Source organism: Helobdella robusta (genome assembly GCF_000326865.2).
Source record: "Helobdella robusta unplaced genomic scaffold HELROscaffold_7, whole genome shotgun sequence".
In the NCBI taxonomy this organism is placed as follows: Eukaryota; Metazoa; Annelida; class Clitellata; order Rhynchobdellida; family Glossiphoniidae; genus Helobdella; species Helobdella robusta.
In genome coordinates this window covers 430,889-449,112 of record NW_008705398.1, presented here as the reverse complement: position 1 = coordinate 449,112, position 18,224 = coordinate 430,889, and the positions used below count along the sequence as shown (strand labels likewise).

General features: G+C 35.9%; 5 protein-coding genes across 5 annotated transcripts in view; 2 read left to right on the top strand and 3 right to left on the bottom strand.

Annotated features, from left to right (window-relative positions):
• Positions 1-266: 266 nt before the first annotated feature.
• Positions 267-3,764, top strand: HELRODRAFT_107993 (hypothetical protein). Its single transcript, XM_009030674.1, has 7 exons — positions 267-482; positions 596-811; positions 938-1,081; positions 2,265-2,377; positions 2,680-2,755; positions 2,852-3,078; positions 3,461-3,764. Exons 2-7 carry the CDS (start codon positions 608-610, stop codon positions 3,528-3,530), a joined length of 834 nt encoding a protein of 277 aa, XP_009028922.1. The 5' UTR covers positions 267-482; positions 596-607; the 3' UTR covers positions 3,531-3,764.
• A 629-nt stretch (positions 3,765-4,393) lies between these two features.
• On the top strand, positions 4,394-7,502 carry HELRODRAFT_69384 (hypothetical protein; the record flags this gene model as incomplete). The annotated part of the gene is made up of 9 exons (XM_009030570.1): positions 4,394-4,564; positions 4,675-4,837; positions 5,014-5,160; positions 5,487-5,569; positions 6,065-6,259; positions 6,497-6,634; positions 6,934-7,042; positions 7,159-7,248; positions 7,354-7,502. The coding sequence occupies 9 exons, from the start codon at positions 4,394-4,396 to the stop codon at positions 7,500-7,502; spliced, it is 1,245 nt and encodes a 414-aa protein (XP_009028818.1).
• A 1,950-nt stretch (positions 7,503-9,452) lies between these two features.
• HELRODRAFT_131728 (hypothetical protein) lies at positions 9,453-12,578 on the bottom strand (the record flags this gene model as incomplete). Its single annotated transcript, XM_009030673.1, has 8 exons — positions 9,453-9,613; positions 9,931-10,027; positions 10,358-10,525; positions 10,782-10,896; positions 11,038-11,175; positions 11,339-11,445; positions 12,218-12,262; positions 12,423-12,578. Coding segments are annotated over 8 exons (987 nt in total), but the record flags the coding sequence as incomplete, so codon positions are not given.
• A 2,014-nt stretch (positions 12,579-14,592) lies between these two features.
• Positions 14,593-17,001, bottom strand: HELRODRAFT_164666 (hypothetical protein; the record flags this gene model as incomplete). The annotated part of the gene is made up of 8 exons (XM_009030672.1): positions 14,593-14,723; positions 14,949-15,068; positions 15,393-15,525; positions 15,650-15,841; positions 16,137-16,237; positions 16,311-16,557; positions 16,611-16,711; positions 16,785-17,001. The coding sequence occupies 8 exons, from the start codon at positions 16,999-17,001 to the stop codon at positions 14,593-14,595; spliced, it is 1,242 nt and encodes a 413-aa protein (XP_009028920.1).
• A 651-nt stretch (positions 17,002-17,652) lies between these two features.
• Positions 17,653-18,224, bottom strand: part of HELRODRAFT_164665 (hypothetical protein) — a gene marked incomplete at both ends in the record, with an annotated part of 5,260 nt that continues 4,688 nt past the window's right edge. The window contains one exon of the mRNA XM_009030671.1: positions 17,653-17,800. Within this exon, the coding sequence (XP_009028919.1) occupies positions 17,653-17,800 (148 nt within the window). The remainder of the gene's footprint in view (positions 17,801-18,224) is intronic.

The following is an 18,224-nucleotide window of genomic DNA, read 5'->3' as shown; positions in this document are numbered from 1 at the left end:
ATGGTACTAAAAATGGTGATAAGAATGTGGTGGGAGCAGGTTCGACCCCAGCTACCAAATCGGACCCAGATCCGATGATTTGCCGGACATCAGCGGCCTCCTACGTTAAATGTTTCAAAACTTTAGATTATCATAATGATGAGGAGGATGACGATGATGAATGTTACGATGACGTCATAGAGAATGATCCTGATAATAAGGACGACAAATCAGCCTCGCCACCATCATTGTTATTGAGTTCTTCATCGCCATCTTCTTCCTCCTCATCGCCATCTTCTTCCTCATCATCGCCATCTTCTTCCTCATCATCGCCATCTTCGTTGTGGCTGTCAGCGCCACTTCCACCTAAGCCAAATAATACAAACTTATTTGGTTGCGAAATTTTCCTGAGTCTCGCCTATGCTAAGAGGAGAACTCACTTGCACTACTATGGTCACCTCGTTGATAACTACGTCGCTGACTTTGTCAATGTCAAGGACGAGGTTAATGTAGTTCTCAATTTAGTGAATAACTCTTTTGCTCGTTCATTCATTCATTCATCTATCAATTCATCTACCCATTCATCAATTCACACATAATTAATCCACCCATATAGTCGCCAAGCATTATGGCGCTATCTGTGTCGACCTTGGATAGGCTGTCCTCGCTGGAGAGGTTCGTTGAGGAATGGCCTGGACCCCTTGGCATTCTGTTGTACGTCAGTGAACATGATGCCTACCATAACCTAGATTTCATAATAAGGTCATCTGCCATTTTGAGCCGGAAAGATATTGTTAGGAGGTTGGATGTCCATTTGGTCTATAAAAGAGACGTTAGTTAAGATGGTGATGGTGTTGGTGGTGATTTGTAAAAATGTCCCGACATTCATCTTAGCTGTCGGTCGATTATTATCCGGTACATATTTTTATGCCGAATTACAATACCTACTCACCTTCAGGGTCACAACCCGATCAACTACATGAGGAATGTGCTGCTCAACAACAGTTTCGCCGATTACAACTTCTATATCGATATCGATTTGATACCAAACAAAGGAGCATACCGAAGTCTTCAGAACATGATCAAATCGAATGGAAATTCGGTTAAAAAGGTTCGATTCTACTATATTTATAACACGGTTGTGTTGTTTCTATTAATGCACATCTCCATTAGATGAATTAATACATCAATGAATGAATGGATAATTTAATGAATGAATGAATGAACAAATCAATCAACCAATTAGTTTATAAAGCGTGGTTTCCGCGATGTTCAACAAGGCTCCTCAATGAATTTTGCAAACAGATAGGTCTTGAGATCCGCTCTGAACTTCTAAAGTAATTGAGAAGTAGTCAGAGAAGGAGGTAGAGAGTTCCAGAGAAAAGGGCCAGAAAAAGTAAATGCCGATTTAGCAAAAGAGTGTTTAACACGAGTTAAGAAGAAGTGAGAACAAGAAGACGATTGTAAACCGGCGCGTTCAGGTTCAATTAATATATCAATTATGTGTAGAATAAGGAAGGCTATAGTAGAGCGAGTTACAATAATCAATTCTAGATAAGACTAACGAAGTAACAAGAAGGAGAAAAGTAGGATCGTCAAGAAAAGGCAAAAGTTTTTTTTATACTACGTAGATGAAAGTAAGAACTTCAAGCAACACTATTAGTCTGAGAAGAAAGAGACATACTAGAATCAAAGATAAAGCCTAGACTACGAAACTTGTGAGAAATATCAAGAGTTTCAGAATTGGGTAAGATAATAGGAGGAATAGTAGAGCGTTTAGATTTATTAAAACGAATTCACATTTTAAAGGATTAAGTTTAAGACACAGAGTCAGACTATTGTGATAAGATGGAGGGAAAAAAGTATAACTCTAAGAATCATCAGCATATGGTTGACTAGTGAAAAAAAATATTAATAATACGAGGTATTTCAGAAGTACAGAGCATAAATATAAGGGAGCTAAGGATAGAACTCTGAGGTACACCGAAAGTTAAAGTAGAGGAGTTAGAAATAGAATTATTGAGAACAACAGAAGGAAAACGATTAAAAAATAAGAAGAAAGCCAAGATAGACAAGAATCAGTAATATTAAAAGAAAGATTTAGCAGCCTTATGAAGAGAATAGTATGATCAGGATCAACAGTACCAAAGGCAGAGTAAAAGTCAAGAGCAAAAAGAAGAGAAAGATTACTATTGCCATGTATAAATGATTAAGTGGATAAATGAATGAGTGGATGAACGAGTGCATGAATGATCGAATAAACCGCTCAATTATATTTTTATTAGATATTCTTGCTACCTGCTTTCAAGTCTGAAATATATTTGGATGAAAAATTGTTCCCAAAGAATAAAGGCGAACTTCTCAAATTAATCGAAAAAGGTTCAGTTAACGGAATTGGGTTAGTGTAGTTTGATCATTCACTTACTCATTCATTCACTCACTCATTCATTCATTCACTCATTCATTCACTCATTCATTCATTCATTCATTTCATTCATTTAATAAACTAATCAATTTGTTGTTCGTTTGTTCGCTCATTCATCTTTCATTCATTCGTTCGTTCGCTTTTGAGTTTTTCCATTCATTCATTCATTCATTCATTCATTCATTCATTCATTCATTCATTCATTCATTCATTCATTCATCTATTCATTCATCTATTCATTCATTTAGTCATTCAGTCATTCGTTCATTCATCAGCGTTAAATCTGGCTGGAAACTAGGACATCAGCCTACAAATTACAGTAGATGGCTTACTGCGACTGAACCGTATCGAGTATAACTTCTATTTTAAAAAATTATATCAATTTTAAATAAACAATTTTATTCATTTTTTCTGTTCATTCATTCATTCACTCTATCACCTAACCAGGCAGTATTCAAAGACGCGTTCGAACCGTACGTGGTGGCACCGAAATGGTTGTGGGCCCGTTTCAACGAGGACTTAATGGAAAGAATGGGCGATAAGATCGCATACGCCCGCCTACTCCACGGTCTCGGGTTTGAATTCTGGGTGGCCCCAAATGACTTCATCATCCACCTACCTCATATTTTAAGTGCCGGAACGAAAAAGTATGGACTTTATCCAGATATGTACAGGTTTGTTTATGGGGGTTGAAGAGGGTTAAGGATTGATGAAGGTTTATTTCCATTCTTTTTCTTCCTTCGGAGTGTTGTCTTCCTTCGAGGTGTTGATTTAAATATGTCTTTATTTTGAATGATGGAATAGCTGGATGAATGATTAAATTGATGAATGAATTAAAAAATGAATGAATTAGTGAATGTATAAATAAATCAATGATTGATTTACTGAAAGATCGAACGATATAACAGACGAATGAACTGAAACTGGTTTAATATATTTTTTCACGCTGGTTGAAGAATGGAATAGAATAGATAGACGAATGGATGAGTTAATGAATGATTGAATGAATAAATGAATGATTGAATAAATAATAATTTAAATACAAAATATTTCCAGGTGTGGCTCTGTCTTATTCGAAAAATATCGAACAGACCTCAACCTTCTATTTCCAAATGTTACATTTTGATCCATCACATTGCGTTGTACAGAACACGTGTATATTAATAAAAATGTGATATCCAACTACATTTTAGCTTTTTAGCTTATTTTCTATTGGCTCGAAGTATTATTTTGTATGTGGTTTCAACATGGTCTTTCATTTTTATACGGTTTGCATATATAGAATGTAACATATAAAGATAAACATATTTTATATATATGATAGTATGCTTTTTAATACATTATTTGATACTACCGTCAACTTTTAATCTTTTCAATGAAGAAATTGTTTAAAAATAAAAAAAGATGTCTTTCTACTGTTACAAATTAAAAGCCATTAAATTTATCAGTAAACTTCGTTAAGAACTAATCAAAATAAACTAATTTTAAAATGTCAACATTTAAAATTCTGAAGGAGATTATCCGCTCGAATTCTCTCAAAACGTCCAGTGTCATTTTTACAGGGGGAAGTAGTTGCAGTCTCTACAGTCGCTGCTCTTTCCACTCTTTTGCTACCGCCAGCACAACGACAAAAAACAACAACCACCACATTTCTGTAAATTCTACTTACCGAAATTTCACAAACAAATTCAATTTAGTTGTTCCCCAACTTAACTCCAGCTTCAGGCAACAAATTAGGTTGAAAAATTTATATTCCAAGTTCTCCGACGGAACTCCGAAGCCGGGCACGTGGTTTCAGGCGGCCTACATGACAGTGATTGGTGTCGGACTTTTTGTTTCTCTGTTGACAGATTTGTTAGTGAATAATTTTTTAAAAGTATAAAAAAAACTCAGTTGTTTTTGAATTGAAATACTAATAATAGTATAATAATCTTTTCTATTATACAAATTCAATTAATTAAATTATAATTAAATAGTTGGCCGAATTTTATGGGCAAAGCCGATGCAGCATCCCCATCAAATGAGGATGATAAAACGGAGTCTTCGTCTGGGGCCAATGCCAATGAGTCGCCCGGTGCAGCTGGTAGTGGTAGTGGTGGGGGTGGATGTCCTACCGATGAGAAAGCTAAAAAGAAACGTGTTGGTTTCAGGGAAAGAAAGGTTATTGCCATTTTTTCATTTGTTATTTAATTTTTTTGTTGCATTAAAACATTAAAATTTACTAAAAAAATGAAAACTTTAACCAAAGAAATAATTAAAATTGGAAACAGATAATAGAGTACGAGAACAGAGTAAGAGATTTCTCGACCCCAGACAAAATATTTCGCTATTTTGCCACAAAGAAAGTACAAACTGACAAAGATACGACCACCGTCTTCATGACTCCCGATGATTTCGTCAAGTCCATTACTCCTGGCTCAAAACAGGAAGAGGGTTGGTAGTAAGGTGATGATGATGATGATGATGATGATGGGATAACAAAGATGATGATGAAGGTGATGGTGAATATGAAATGATAAACATTGCTAATGATAATGACAAAAAAAGAACCATTAGTTATTTATTCATTTACTAAAATCATTGTAACTTAAAAAAATTACTAAAATTAGGGTTAGGGCTGGACCACTATGACAAATTTGACCCGAAAGTTGACAAAATCGACAGTCGACTTGGCCGAAACAGCATATTTTGGAAATTTGGACAAAATGGCCTCATTTCATTCTCTGATTATATGTTCTTGTTGGTCGTTCTCTCGAGTTAGAGGCTATATTTTTCAAATTAGCATGATGTTCTTCATTCAATTCAATCTAGCACTGTAGTTTAATTTTTGTCCCTTCTCTGACTAGGTTTTTTTTTTGTGGTTTGAACTTTTCAATTCAGCTTGATGTTCTTGATTTGGAATAATTATTATTAACGACGTAAAGTTTCTGCTAGTTCATATGATTGATATAGTGATAAAGATGATGATGATGATGATGATGACAGGGGTAATGTTGATGATGATAACAAAGACGATTATTATGATGATACCACTGATGATGGTTGTGATGATGTTGATAAAATTAGTTTGATACTCTGACAGCCCCACCGCGAGCTATCGAGATCTCATTTAAGATGTTTGACTTCAACGGAGATGGTAACTTAGATTTCGATGAATTTGATAGGGTCTGTACATTAGCATAATTTATCTATTAATTCATTCATTCTATTGTTAACTCATTCATTTGTATACTATTTCATTTATTCACTCATTCATTTAACTACTCATTCGTTTATTGTTTGAGCAAAGATACCCAATCACAAATTTATTAAAATCGTTAACTATGAATATATTTAGTTTGTTTGTTCACTCACTCATTCATTAATTTATTTACCTGTTAATCAATTCATTAATTCATTCATTAATTTATTCTTTCATTCACTGGCCGACACGTCTGTTCATTCATTCATTTGTGCATTAATTCAACAAAAATTATCCAATTAAATAGAAATAGGTCACTAAAGTATAGGGTAATTAATTCGGAAAATTAATTAGAAAGTAATTGATTCGAAAAATTTATGCAAATAGGTCACTGCGGTATTGAGTATTTAATTTGAAAAATTCATGTAAATAGGTCACTACAGTATTGAGTATTTAATTGGAAAAGTATATGTAAATAGGTCACAGAAGTATTGAGGTCACACAGTTGCGTTGGCATGCGTCATAGGGATCACGCCGTGACAGGAAATATCCTAAAGTCCATGAGTTCAGGATTGGCCAACTATTTTTTCGGCCCCAACTTAACTGAGAAACTCACTGTGGAGAAGTTCCTTGACTTTCAGAAGCAGCTGATGACCGAGGTGCTGCAGTTGGAGGTAAGATTAGGGATTAGAAAATGACGCTGGTGATGATGATGATGATGATGGTTTATTATTTGTAGTGGTTGTAGAAATAGTAGTTGTAGCAGTTGTCGTAGTTGTAGTATTAAAGCAACAGTGATGAAGATTTTAAAACTATAATAAAAATGATTGTAATGAGGATGATGATGACAGATAAAATGGTAAGAAGGAGAATAATAACAAACAACAACGACAAATAACAACGACAAACAGTTCAACAGATATGAACCGACGAATGGAAAAATCAGCGAAAGAGACTTCGCAGATAGCATCATCATCTACGCTGGTCACAATTTCAATAAGAGGTCCAAGATGTTGAAGAAGGTTAAGAGGAACTTTGCCGGTGGGACCGTAAGTTAATTCTACCTAATCCGATTTTTTCTGTTAATTTGTTTGATGGATGGTCTTAGTTAGTTTTGCCTAATCCGATTTTCTTTTATTTGGTCGTCAGTTCGCATTTAAAATCACTTTAATCGATCACTCACTCAACCTCAGTCGGCATCTTCATCATCATCGCCTCGTCATCTTCATCATCACCGCCTCGTCATCTTCTTCTTCATCACCGCCTCCTCATCTTCTTCTTCATCACCATCATCATCTTCTTCATCACCATCATCATCTTCTGCACTGCACTATCTATCGCTATGCAGGGCATATCGTTCCAGGATTATTATGATTTCTTCCAAGTCCTCAAGTACATCAACGACATTGACGTAGCTCTTGTTTTTTACAACGTTGCTGGGGCCTCCATAGATAAACGTTAGTTAAGTTGGTAATGATTGAGATTAAGATGATGATGATGATGATGATGGTGATGATGATAACGATTGTGAAGATAATGTTTTTCTTCCTATAATTAATTTTGAACACTGTAGAAACGTTGAAGCATGTGGCCAAGACTGTGGCGCACGTGAATCTCAGCGATCACCTCATTGACGTCGTCTTCATACTCTTTGATGAAAACGGTTGGTTTAGCTGGTTTGATTGGTTGGCTAGGATGGCTGGTTGGTTGTTTGATTGGTTGGTTGGTTTGTTGATTGATTGATTGTTTGATTGATTTTTGTCCCCAGACGACGGTGAACTTAGTCACAGAGAATTCATCTCAGTAATGAAGAGAAGATTGATGAGAGGTTTGGAAAAGCCCAAAGACACTGGGTTGTTGAGGGTTTTGGCCGCCATGTGGAAATGCGCTAAATTACAGGCCGCCATTTTGGAATGATGATGATGATGATGATGGTAGTTGTGATGATGATGATGGTAGTGATGCTGAAGATGAGGAAGATGATTATTACGTTATAATTGTTAAATGTGAACAAGTCTCTTTTCTTTAATTTTTTCATTTATACTGTCGTTGTTTCTTTTCTTCACGAGATTTTTGAATTTGGAAGTTTTTTCAATAAAATTTATTTATTAATTAATTAATTAATTAATAGATTAATTAATCAACCAATCAAATAATTGAGGTTAATTAATTTTGCCTTAGTAAAAATTTTTCGTATTTATGTTTTAGCGCGTGCATAAGCCGTCGATAAACTCTTGTAAAATATTTATATTTTTTTATGAATGTGTGTGTGTGCGTGCGTGTGTATGTGTGTGCGTGCGTGCGTGTGTGTGTGTGTTTGTCAGTTACTGTTTTTGTGATAGTTCAGAAGAATTTTTTTTCAACGTAATGTGCATAGCATAATTAGAATGTCAATGGTGTGATACAAACATATATGCAGAAGCGTATAATGAACAGAGCAACAGGCGCGGCCTATTGTGGAAAATTGAAACACACATTTTATAAAGCCATCTTATCGTCGTTAGATAAGAAAAGATACCCTTCAATGTTTGAATGGGAAAAATTATTGATTGAACGCTGTTAAATACTTATTTGCTTATTAAAGTAATTTTCAAGTAGTTCTCTTACGGCTGTCATCGCTCTATGTGGTTAGTATTATCATCAATATCATGATTACATTATCATCGATGTCATGGTTACATTATCATCAATGTCATGATTACTTTCGATGAGTAGTACTTTCATAACTTCACTCTCTCTCTCTCTCTCTCTCTCTCTCTCTCTCTCTCTCTCTCTCTCTCTCTCTCTCTCTCTCTCTCTCTCTCTCTTACACACACGCACCTAGCTATACAAGCATACGAGATCAGATATTGTCTGCCAGCGACCTTCTGAATAGTTTCGGATGGAAGAGCATCGCTGTCGTTCCCAGGATGAAACAGAAGCAGAGCCAAAAAAAAAATCTGTCGCAAACGGCCGCTAGATGCGCCCAATCTTTCGAGTAATTCAGAATTTGGGTTTTTTTCTTCTCCAGGACTTGTCGGTTGGGAGTGGAGCAGGAACTAGTCGTGGTGTCCGGATTGTCGTCTGGTGTGTCGATCGTCGCAGAGGCGGTGGTCGCGTTTCTGCAACGTAATCCGACGTTTGTTTCGTCCGTGAATGCTGTTTCTAATTTTTTCTGCTTGTCGTTAACTTCGACCTGAAGGTTTGGTGGTGGAGAGAGTGTCAAAGATGAGATCGGAATTTGAAGGACGTTTGGAGTTTTAGTGGCCATTCCCGATTTTAATCGGTCCAAATCTCCGATTTGACGTTTAGCCATCATGGCAAGAGCCGATGAAACATCGAATGATCTTGATCTTTCCACTTTCTTCGGCTTTTTTGAGTCTTGGATTTCATCTTCACGGACATTTTTAGTCGCTTTTTGAGTTTTAATTTTTGTGCGCCTGTTTCTTGGATTGTAGGTGGCCATCATGTGCATCTCTTCATCCAGTTTGATCTCCGATGAATTGTCGTCATCTGTGTTGTCGGCGCTGTTTTTCGATGACGACCCAACACACTGGGACATGTCCGCCAGACAGGATGACGATGAACAACGGAAGAGGTTGCTGCTGCTGTTGCGGAAACAGGAAATTATTTTGAAGTTGTTCTCATCGTCGTCCGAGTTAACTTTATTTTTATGACGATTTTTCCATCTAAAAAGTAAAAAATTTCCATTTCCTTCATGCAAACACAACATTTAAGCAATTCAATTTCCAGTCTAACAAAACAAATATAACATTTCATCAAAAAATCTTTCACTAACTTATCCGTAATCTCTCTAGTTTCTCCTCTTCTTTTCTTCCTCCTCCTCTTATTACTTCCTCCACTACTAGCTCCGCCTATCTGGTTGGCCACATGATGTCTCATACAGAGTATTTTTGCCATGTGCCCAAACAAAAGGGTCTTGACCCACTTGGGGACTGGTCTATCTTTCCTCTCGTACAAATTACCGACGAAGACTGTTGCCACCATTGCCAGAGTTGTGATTGCCATCGTACATGTTAGGTATACGCCTGGAGTGTGGTGTTTGCATGTCTCAGCATGTACATTTTTTTTCGTTTGTGTGTGTGCGTGTGTGTGTGTGAATCAGTGGGTGTGTGTGTGTGTGTGTGTGTGTGTACATTTTTGCTTGGTGTGGTGTGTTTGTCTTGCCTGTGTAGAAATGAACTTTTTACGAGCTAGTATTATACTTGATGTCGTTACGATTGTGTCAACTACTAAAATCCATTCTTAGCAATCACATTTTTTGAAAGAATACAGCAAAAATGCGTGCAAAATACACAAAAATACGAACAAAAAGTCTGGAAAACATCGTAAAACTGCAACCAACCCAGGAGAGGAACATGATCAGAGGTTCTGGGCACAGTATCGGCTACATTAACAAGGAAGAGTCTGAATGAAAGCAGTGCGGCCACACCTATGTGCACCTTTTAACGAGTTTTTTGTTTGCAGTTTGATAGTGTAGTGGTTAAGGCGCCTGGTGCTGTGTTTCGGTGACGGGGTTTGAATGCAGGTCCATCACATGCAAAGTAGTGTTGATTCTTCTGAATAATGTATTGATACTTCTGAATAATGTATTGATACTTTTGAATAATGTATTGATTCTTCTGAATAATGTATTGATTCTTTTGAATAATGTATTGATTCTACTAAATAATCTATTGATTCTTCTGAATAATGTATTGATTCTTCTGAATAATTGGTTCTGGATTGATTCTTTTGAATAATGTATTACACACGTACATAAAAGTACACACTTTTTGCGATGGAACGCAGTAGAAAAGTGAGAGTAGAACTGTTGAAGTAAGGAGGCCAGGAACTATAACATTCATTATGTAGAAGGTGTGTCTTCGCTTCAGCTCGATTGAGAACTGGATGTAGGAGTAGCGAGCCGTCGGAAAGTCTTCAAATGCAAACTCCTGGCGCTCGGCGCTTGTCGAAGTTACCTGTTGGTTTGTTGGTGTCGTTGTTGATGTTGTTGGTGGTGATGTTGTTGTTGATGTTGTTGGTGGAGATGTTGGTGGAGATTTTGTTGTTGATGTTGTTATTGATGTTGTTGTTGATGTTGTTGGTGGTGTTGTTGTTGATGTTGTTGGTGGTGTTGTTGATGTTGTTGTTGATGCTGTTAGTGGTGTCGTCGTCGTTGTTGTTGTTGTTGTTGAAGAATTAGTAAGACAAAACAATGACCTCCCATTCACCATTCTCTTCATAGGTGTCCCGCCTGACGCTGGTTTCTGTAGTCGATAGATTCATCTTCGTCGTTATGTACGACCAGGCTCCGAATTTCATGACGCATCTAATTATAATTATTCATTCATTCATTCATTCATTCATTCATTCATTCATTCATTCACTCACTCACTCACTCACTCATTCATTCATTCATTCATTCATTCATTCATTCAGACAATCACCCAATCAAAGTAGAACTACATACGATTGAGTATCGAAAGGATAGTAGGCGATATTGATACTGCACATGGTCTTAAAGATGCCTCCAGGCTCCCATCTGATGGTTCCGTTCGGCTTGATGATGGCCTGGAATTCACTGTACTCTCCGTATATGCTATCCACCCTTTTAAATTAATTGTGAATTAATTGTAAATTTTTGTTATTGATGTTGTCGTTGTTGTTGTTCATTTATTCATTCATCATTTATTCATTCATTCATTCACTCACTCATTCATTCACTCATTCATTCATTCACTCATTCATTCACTCATTCATTCATACTTTACCCATTGATAACTGCAAATTCTGGCGTCCATATATTATCGCCTTTGACAACGAGTTCATCCAGGCTGCTTATATTTTTACTCCACGCCAGTCTTTCGTCTGACCATTCCTAAATTACAGCGTTAATTAACAAATTATTATTATTATTATTATTATAATTATTATTATCATTATTATTATTAAATGGACAATGCGATAGCGTGATGGTTAAGGCGCCTGGCAGCTGTGTTTCAGTAGCCGGGTTTAAATGCAGGGAGATCCATTTCTATCACAGCATGTATAGCCTGTGTGTTTGTCGCTGCCGAATTTTATAAAGTATTATACTATCGTATCTGAGTAAAATCTAGAAAAATAAATCCATTGTAAACTATGTAAATTATCTTCGAAAGTGACTAAATCATATGTTATAATTTGTATATTTATGTTTTATCTTTAAATACAATTTTCCATTAAAATTTGAGTTGTTTTTGTAATTTTTAAAATGTTGACGTATAATACATGTGATTGGGCCAGCCATGTGGGGGGTGTTATCGTATAAAACATGTGGGGGCGCCAATTTTATAGTTTGTCCCCGGGCGAAAAATACCCTGGCTACTACTCTGTTATCCACTTATATTTGGAATTTCTATTTTAGACGAATAAATCAGTTTCTTTTAGGACAAGACTGGCTGACAGATGTGTGCAGGTCGCTCTGCCCTGCCCAAGGTATGGAATGATCTTCCAACAAAATTGAAGCAAATTGTTCCAGGGAAAAGATCTCAGAAGAGAGTTAAAAAGTTATTTGCTCAACAAAGCATTTAATCACAGAACTATCATCTGAGGAATGCCAATAGAGTGAAAAACATAATAATAATAATAATTATGGTGAAATTATGGCTAACTAGAATAAGAAAGCCGGTCGATGTTAAGATCTGGTTACGTACGTTCTGTTTTTAATTGGATGCATTTTTTATAAGTTAATTATTATTTTCTTCTTCTTTCATTCAATCGTTCGTTCATTCATTCATTCACTCATTCATTCAGTCAGTCAATAATTCATTCCATCTATTTCATCCTATCTTACATTCATTCATCCGACCAACCAACCAGTTCTTGAATTTGAAGAAGAGAGAATCTCAGGTTAACCTCGACTACCTGGTTCGAACGCATGACGGGCCGAGCTGATGGATTGTAATCCTCAAATAAATATTTCAATAGGTATTCCTCATCAGATAACAATGATGATATTGATGATGATGATGATATTGATGATGATGATGATGATAATAGTGATGATGATGATATTGATGATGATGATGATGTAAATGATGGTGATGATGGTGGGGATGTTGGTGACGGAAACAGCGGATCATATTTTTGAGTATGGGGATGTTTTTCATGCTGATGAAGACCATCATCATTTTGTTGCTGCTGTTGCTGTTGATGTTGCTGAATTAAAATTTGCTCTACATCCAAGACGCTGGCATTTGATATACCAAGAGCTATCAAACCTTTGTGCATGTGTGTGTGCGTCTGTATGTATGTATGTATGTATGCATGTATGTATGGTGTATGGATGCTTGTATGTACACACACACACATACACACACGCACACATATATTCTCACGTACGTACACACACGCGCACATGTATTTACACAAGTTTACATTTAATTATTTATTTAATAAAATAAATGAATATTTATTTTAATCATTTTTTTAACTTACTTGCTAATGATAAAATTGCCCCCATCATCATCATCATCATCATCTTCGAATTTACGTATTTAACTATAGGAAATACAATCTTTCGTTCGTTCTTTATCTTTTATTAATTATTATCATGTCGAGACAGACCATATTTACAAATATTTATATTGAATAGTTATAATTTATTCATAATAATAATCATATTATTGATAGATATTTATTCCGACTGCAATTTCCAGCACTTAAGAAGAATCCGATCCATTCAACCACCGTCCAATCGGAATGAGGCTTGCGTGACGTAGTGTGGTGGCGAACTGGCCGGCCAATAGCAGAATAGAAATGGTACTCCTCCCGCCAATCGTAGAAGAGAGAAGTAGGTCGAAGGCTGGTAGGATAAAAATTTATAGATGAGTTTTTCATTTCTGGCGAATTCTTACTCTCTATATATAGTGATGTTTGTGTACAACATATAAGCATGCATGTATGTATGTACGTACGTATGTATATATGCGTATGTAGTATGTATATATGTATGTATGTGTGTAAGCATTTATGTAGGTGTGCATGTACGCATTAATGTACGTATTTTTTAGGATAGGCTATGTGTATGTAAATACATATAAATATTAATATGTATGTTTTATCTCAATAATCAGCTCTTCAACCGCGGCTGTTTTTACCAGCATGTATGTACGTATGTATAACCCAGATGCTTCAGAGGAGTTGCAAATTTTTCTAACGTGAAATTATCATTAATGAATTGCGGCTGTAAAATGTAAAAACTCATACGGCGGTATGTTTGACCGCATCATGTTTTGAAATGTCTCGAAGCAGTGATCAGCTTTCCATCGGACTGACTGTTTCGCACAGCAACGAACATAAGACCACCATGTCTTCAATTTTGAACCAAACTTTTTTTAAAAAACTTGTTGAATTAAATATTCAACACCTCTGTTGATTATTCGATGGTATCAAACTTTGTAATAATTTTAATTTTTAATGGTTTTGGCATGTTTCAATTGCCTAGCGTTCGCATGCGTGTGTATGTGAATGTGTAAAAAAAAAGAACAAGATAAAAATATTTTACTTTTATTTCCAGTTAAGGCATGAAATGAACAAATTAACAAATAAAAATAATATAAAAAAAAACAAAATACGAATAGAACCAGGAACAATAACAGAGTCAGCTTAATGACGAAATTTATTAAAGATTAAACGATAATTTAACCACGTTGTGTCAAAGCATTAACTATCAACCACACTCATCATAAAAATCATGTAAACTATAAGTTGTAGATTTATAAAAATGTTAAATCATTTAAATATATATAATATAAACATACAAGCAATATGTTCAGTTTCAGTACATTTTTAACAAAATCAAAACTATATCGATAAGAGTAAACCAGAAAATTTTTATTAAAACAAATGGCAGACCAGAATTTTTCAACCACGGTATCTTTGGTTTTATCAATTTTTCCACTGGCATGCTTAGGCCAGTTGGGACGACATGAATGTTACTGGGACGATTGTAGTTAAACCATAACATAAAGAAATTATCAAAAAATTAGCATTTCATGTTTTCATGGGTCCCTAATGGCTCAACAACGTAACCCAACGCTCCACGTTTTGTTTTAAGGCTCACCGGTTTATACCACAATTTGGAAAATTTTCGTCGACCAGCATCTTCCTCACGGCCTTGAAGTTGTTTAACCGAATTTAGTTAGACGAGAAGCCAGATCATTTTCCTCTTTATTTAGTTTCATGTTTGACAAAATACAAATTGCATAGAACTAAGCAACCTTTCAACTTCTACAGCAGTTACTAGCTTCATTTTTGGATGTTCAACAATAACCTTGTTGAGGAGATGAACATTTGTTGAAAGATTCTTTTTATTTAGTTTCATGTTTGACAAAAAATAACTTTTGTTGAAGGATCCCCCAACTTGTTTACCAATATGGAAAGTAACAACTTCTCTTGTTCTGGGTTTCGATTCAAAAGCTGACATCCATGACCTGGTGCAGTAACATAAGAGCTTGAAGACTTGTGTTGAATTTAGTTAGATGAATGATTGTGTACAATGCTTCCATCAGCTCAATCATGGCGTCCGTCTTCATTCGGGCAACACAGCTCTCAATATCTTTGTATCAACTTCTTCTTTTCCTATGTATAGCTTGAAGAAGTTGAAATGGATGCCAATTAGACGAGAAGCCAGATTATTTTCTTCTTTATTTAGTTTCATGTTTGACAAAATACAAATTGTATATTGTATATTATCCTCTTTATTTAGTTTCATGTTTGACAAAATACAAATTGCATATAATATAATATCCTCTTTATTTAGTTTCATGTTTGACAAAAAATAACTTTTGTTGAAGGATCCCCCAACTTGACCAATATGGAAAGTAACAACTTCTCTTGTTCTAGGTTTCGATTCAAAAGCTCTAAAATGAAATGTAACTTTTTTTTCTAATTTTTTCGACCTGCAACTTCTCTTGTTCTGGGTTTTGATTTAAAAGGTCTAAAATGAAATGAAAGTTGATGCTGAATAAAAGTCTTCAGTTTACGGTTTGGAACAAGAAGTTCTTGCAATAACAAATCTTACTGTATCTAATGTTTCAAACGCTTTTCTTCTTTCTTTCTCCACCCAGCTCCCAGCCTTGGCACTCTTTTACGGCTCTAGTGACTTCCTCAGGCTTGTGGAAAATGAATAGCACATCTCTCAGGGCATTCCCCTTCGAACTAGGGATAACCACAGATTCGGATTTCTTGAAGACATCAACCAGCGTTTTCTTGCTAACAAATTTTGTGAGTCCCTTTTGTGAAGTCGATCGAGGAGTGATATTGATTCTACAGGTTGTGATTCTTTATCCTTCTCAACTTCTTTATTCTCTTTGACTCTATCAGCCACGATGACGGAATTTTTAAACATCTGTCCTTTTAACTTAGAGCTAAGTTTATTTAACTTATTTTCTGATCCGATGTCTACAAAGCCAAACTTTTTTTTATCAATTTTGTTGACAGCTATCACAGGGAAGCCATGTTTTTCCACCAATTCCTTGAGTTATTGGGCTGTCACACCCATAAAATCTCGACAGGCAAGGAACAAACTTGTTGACTTGTTAATTTGAACAACTTTTTTAAAAAAGCTGAAGCGGAATTTTTAAACATCTGTCCTTTTAGCTTAGAGCTAAGTTCATTTAACTTATCTTCTGATGGTGAGGTCATTTTCGATGGATGCCACAGTGATCAACCTCTCCAGCTACAGCTTTTTTCCACCCAGACCCTTGACGCAGAAAAGTCGATCGAGGAGTGATATTGATTCTACAGGTTGTGATTCTTTATCCTTCTCAACTTCTTTATTCTCTTTGACTCTATCAGCCACGATGACGTAATTTTTAAACATCTGTCCTTTTAACTTAGAGCTAAGTTTATTTAACTTATTTTCTGATCCGATGTCTACAAAGCCAAACTTTTTTTTATCAATTTTGTTGACAGCTATCACAGGGAAGCCATGTTTTTCCACCAATTCCTTGAGTTATTGGGCTGTCACACCCATAAAATCTCGACAGGCAAGGAACAAACTTGTTGACTTGTTAATTTGAACAACTTTCTAAAAAAAGCTGAAGCGGAATTTTTAAACATCTGTCCTTTTAGCTTAGAGCTAAGTTCATTTAACTTATCTTCTGATGGTGAGGTCATTTTCGATGGATGCCACAGTGATCAACCTCTCCAGCTACAGCTTTTTTCCACCCAGACCCTTGACGCAGAAAAGTCGATCGAGGAGTGATATTGATTCTACAGGTTGTGATTCTTTATCCTTCTCAACTTCTTTATTCTCTTTGACTCTATCAGCCACGATGACGTAATTTTTAAACATCTGTCCTTTTAACTTAGAGCTAAGTTTATTTAACTTATTTTCTGATCCGATGTCTTCAAAGCCAAACTTTTTTTTATCAATTTTGTTGACAGCCATCACAGGGAAGCCATGTTTTTCCACCAATTCCTTGAGTTATTGGGCTGTCACACCCATAAAATCTCGACAGGCAAGGAACAAACTTGTTGACTTGTTAATTTGAACAACCTTCTAAAAAAAGCTGAAGCGGAATTTTTAAACATCTGTCCTTTTAGCTTAGAGCTAAGTTCATTTAACTTATCTTCTGATGGTGAGGTCATTTTCGATGGATGCCACAGTGATCAACCTCTCCAGCTACAGCTTTTTTCCACCCAGACCCTTGACGCAGAAAAGTCGATCGAGGAGTGATATTGATTCTACAGGTTGTGATTCTTTATCCTTCTCAACTTCTTTATTCTCTTTGACTCTATCAGCCACGATGACGTAATTTTTAAACATCTGTCCTTTTAACTTAGAGCTAAGTTTATTTAACTTATTTTCTGATCCGATGTCTACAAAGCCAAACTTTTTTTTATCAATTTTGTTGACAGCTATCACAGGGAAGCCATGTTTTTCCACCAATTCCTTGAGTTATTGGGCGGTCACACCCATAAAATCTCGACAGGCAAGGAACAAACTTGTTGACTTGTTAATTTGAACAACTTTTGAAAAAAAGCTGAAGCGGAATTTTTAAACATCTGTCCTTTTAGCTTAGAGCTAAGTTCATTTAACTTATCTTCTAATGGTGAGGTCATTTTCGATGGATGCCACAGAGATCAACCTCTCCAGCTTCCAGCCTTGGTACTCTTTTACCGCTCTAGAGACTTCCTCAGGCTTGTGGAAAATGATTAGCGCATCTCTCAGGGCATTCCCTTTCGAACTAGGGATAACCAGATTCGGATTTCTTGAAAACATGAACCAGCGTTTTCTTGCTAACAAATTTTGTGAGACCCTTGACGCAGAAAAGTCGATCGAGGAGTGATATTGATTCTACAGGTTGTGATTCTTTATCCTTCTCAACTTCTTTATTCTCTTTGACTCTATCAGCCACGATGACGGAATTTTTAAACATCTGTCCTTTTAACTTAGAGCTAAGTTCATTTAACTTATTTTCTGATCCTATGTCTACAAAGCCAAACTTTTTTTTATCAATTTTGTTGACAGCTATCACAGGGAAGCCATGTTTTTCCACCAATTCCTTGAGTCATTGGGCTGTCACACCCATAAAATCTCGACAGGCAAGGAACAAACTTGTTGACTTGTTAATTTGAAGAACTTTCTAAAAAAAGCTGAAGCGGAATTTT

Excerpts from the sequence above, each read along its gene's own strand:
- HELRODRAFT_107993 (XM_009030674.1), top strand. The coding sequence starts at position 608 with ATGGCGCTATCTGTGTCGACCTTGGATAGGCTGTCCTCGCTGGAGAGG. Across the intron at positions 1,082-2,264 it reads TCAAATCGAATGGAAATTCG|ATATTCTTGCTACCTGCTTT; the intron begins GTTAAAAAGGTT and ends TATTTTTATTAG. Across the intron at positions 2,756-2,851 it reads CTGCGACTGAACCGTATCGA|GCAGTATTCAAAGACGCGTT; the intron begins GTATAACTTCTA and ends TCACCTAACCAG.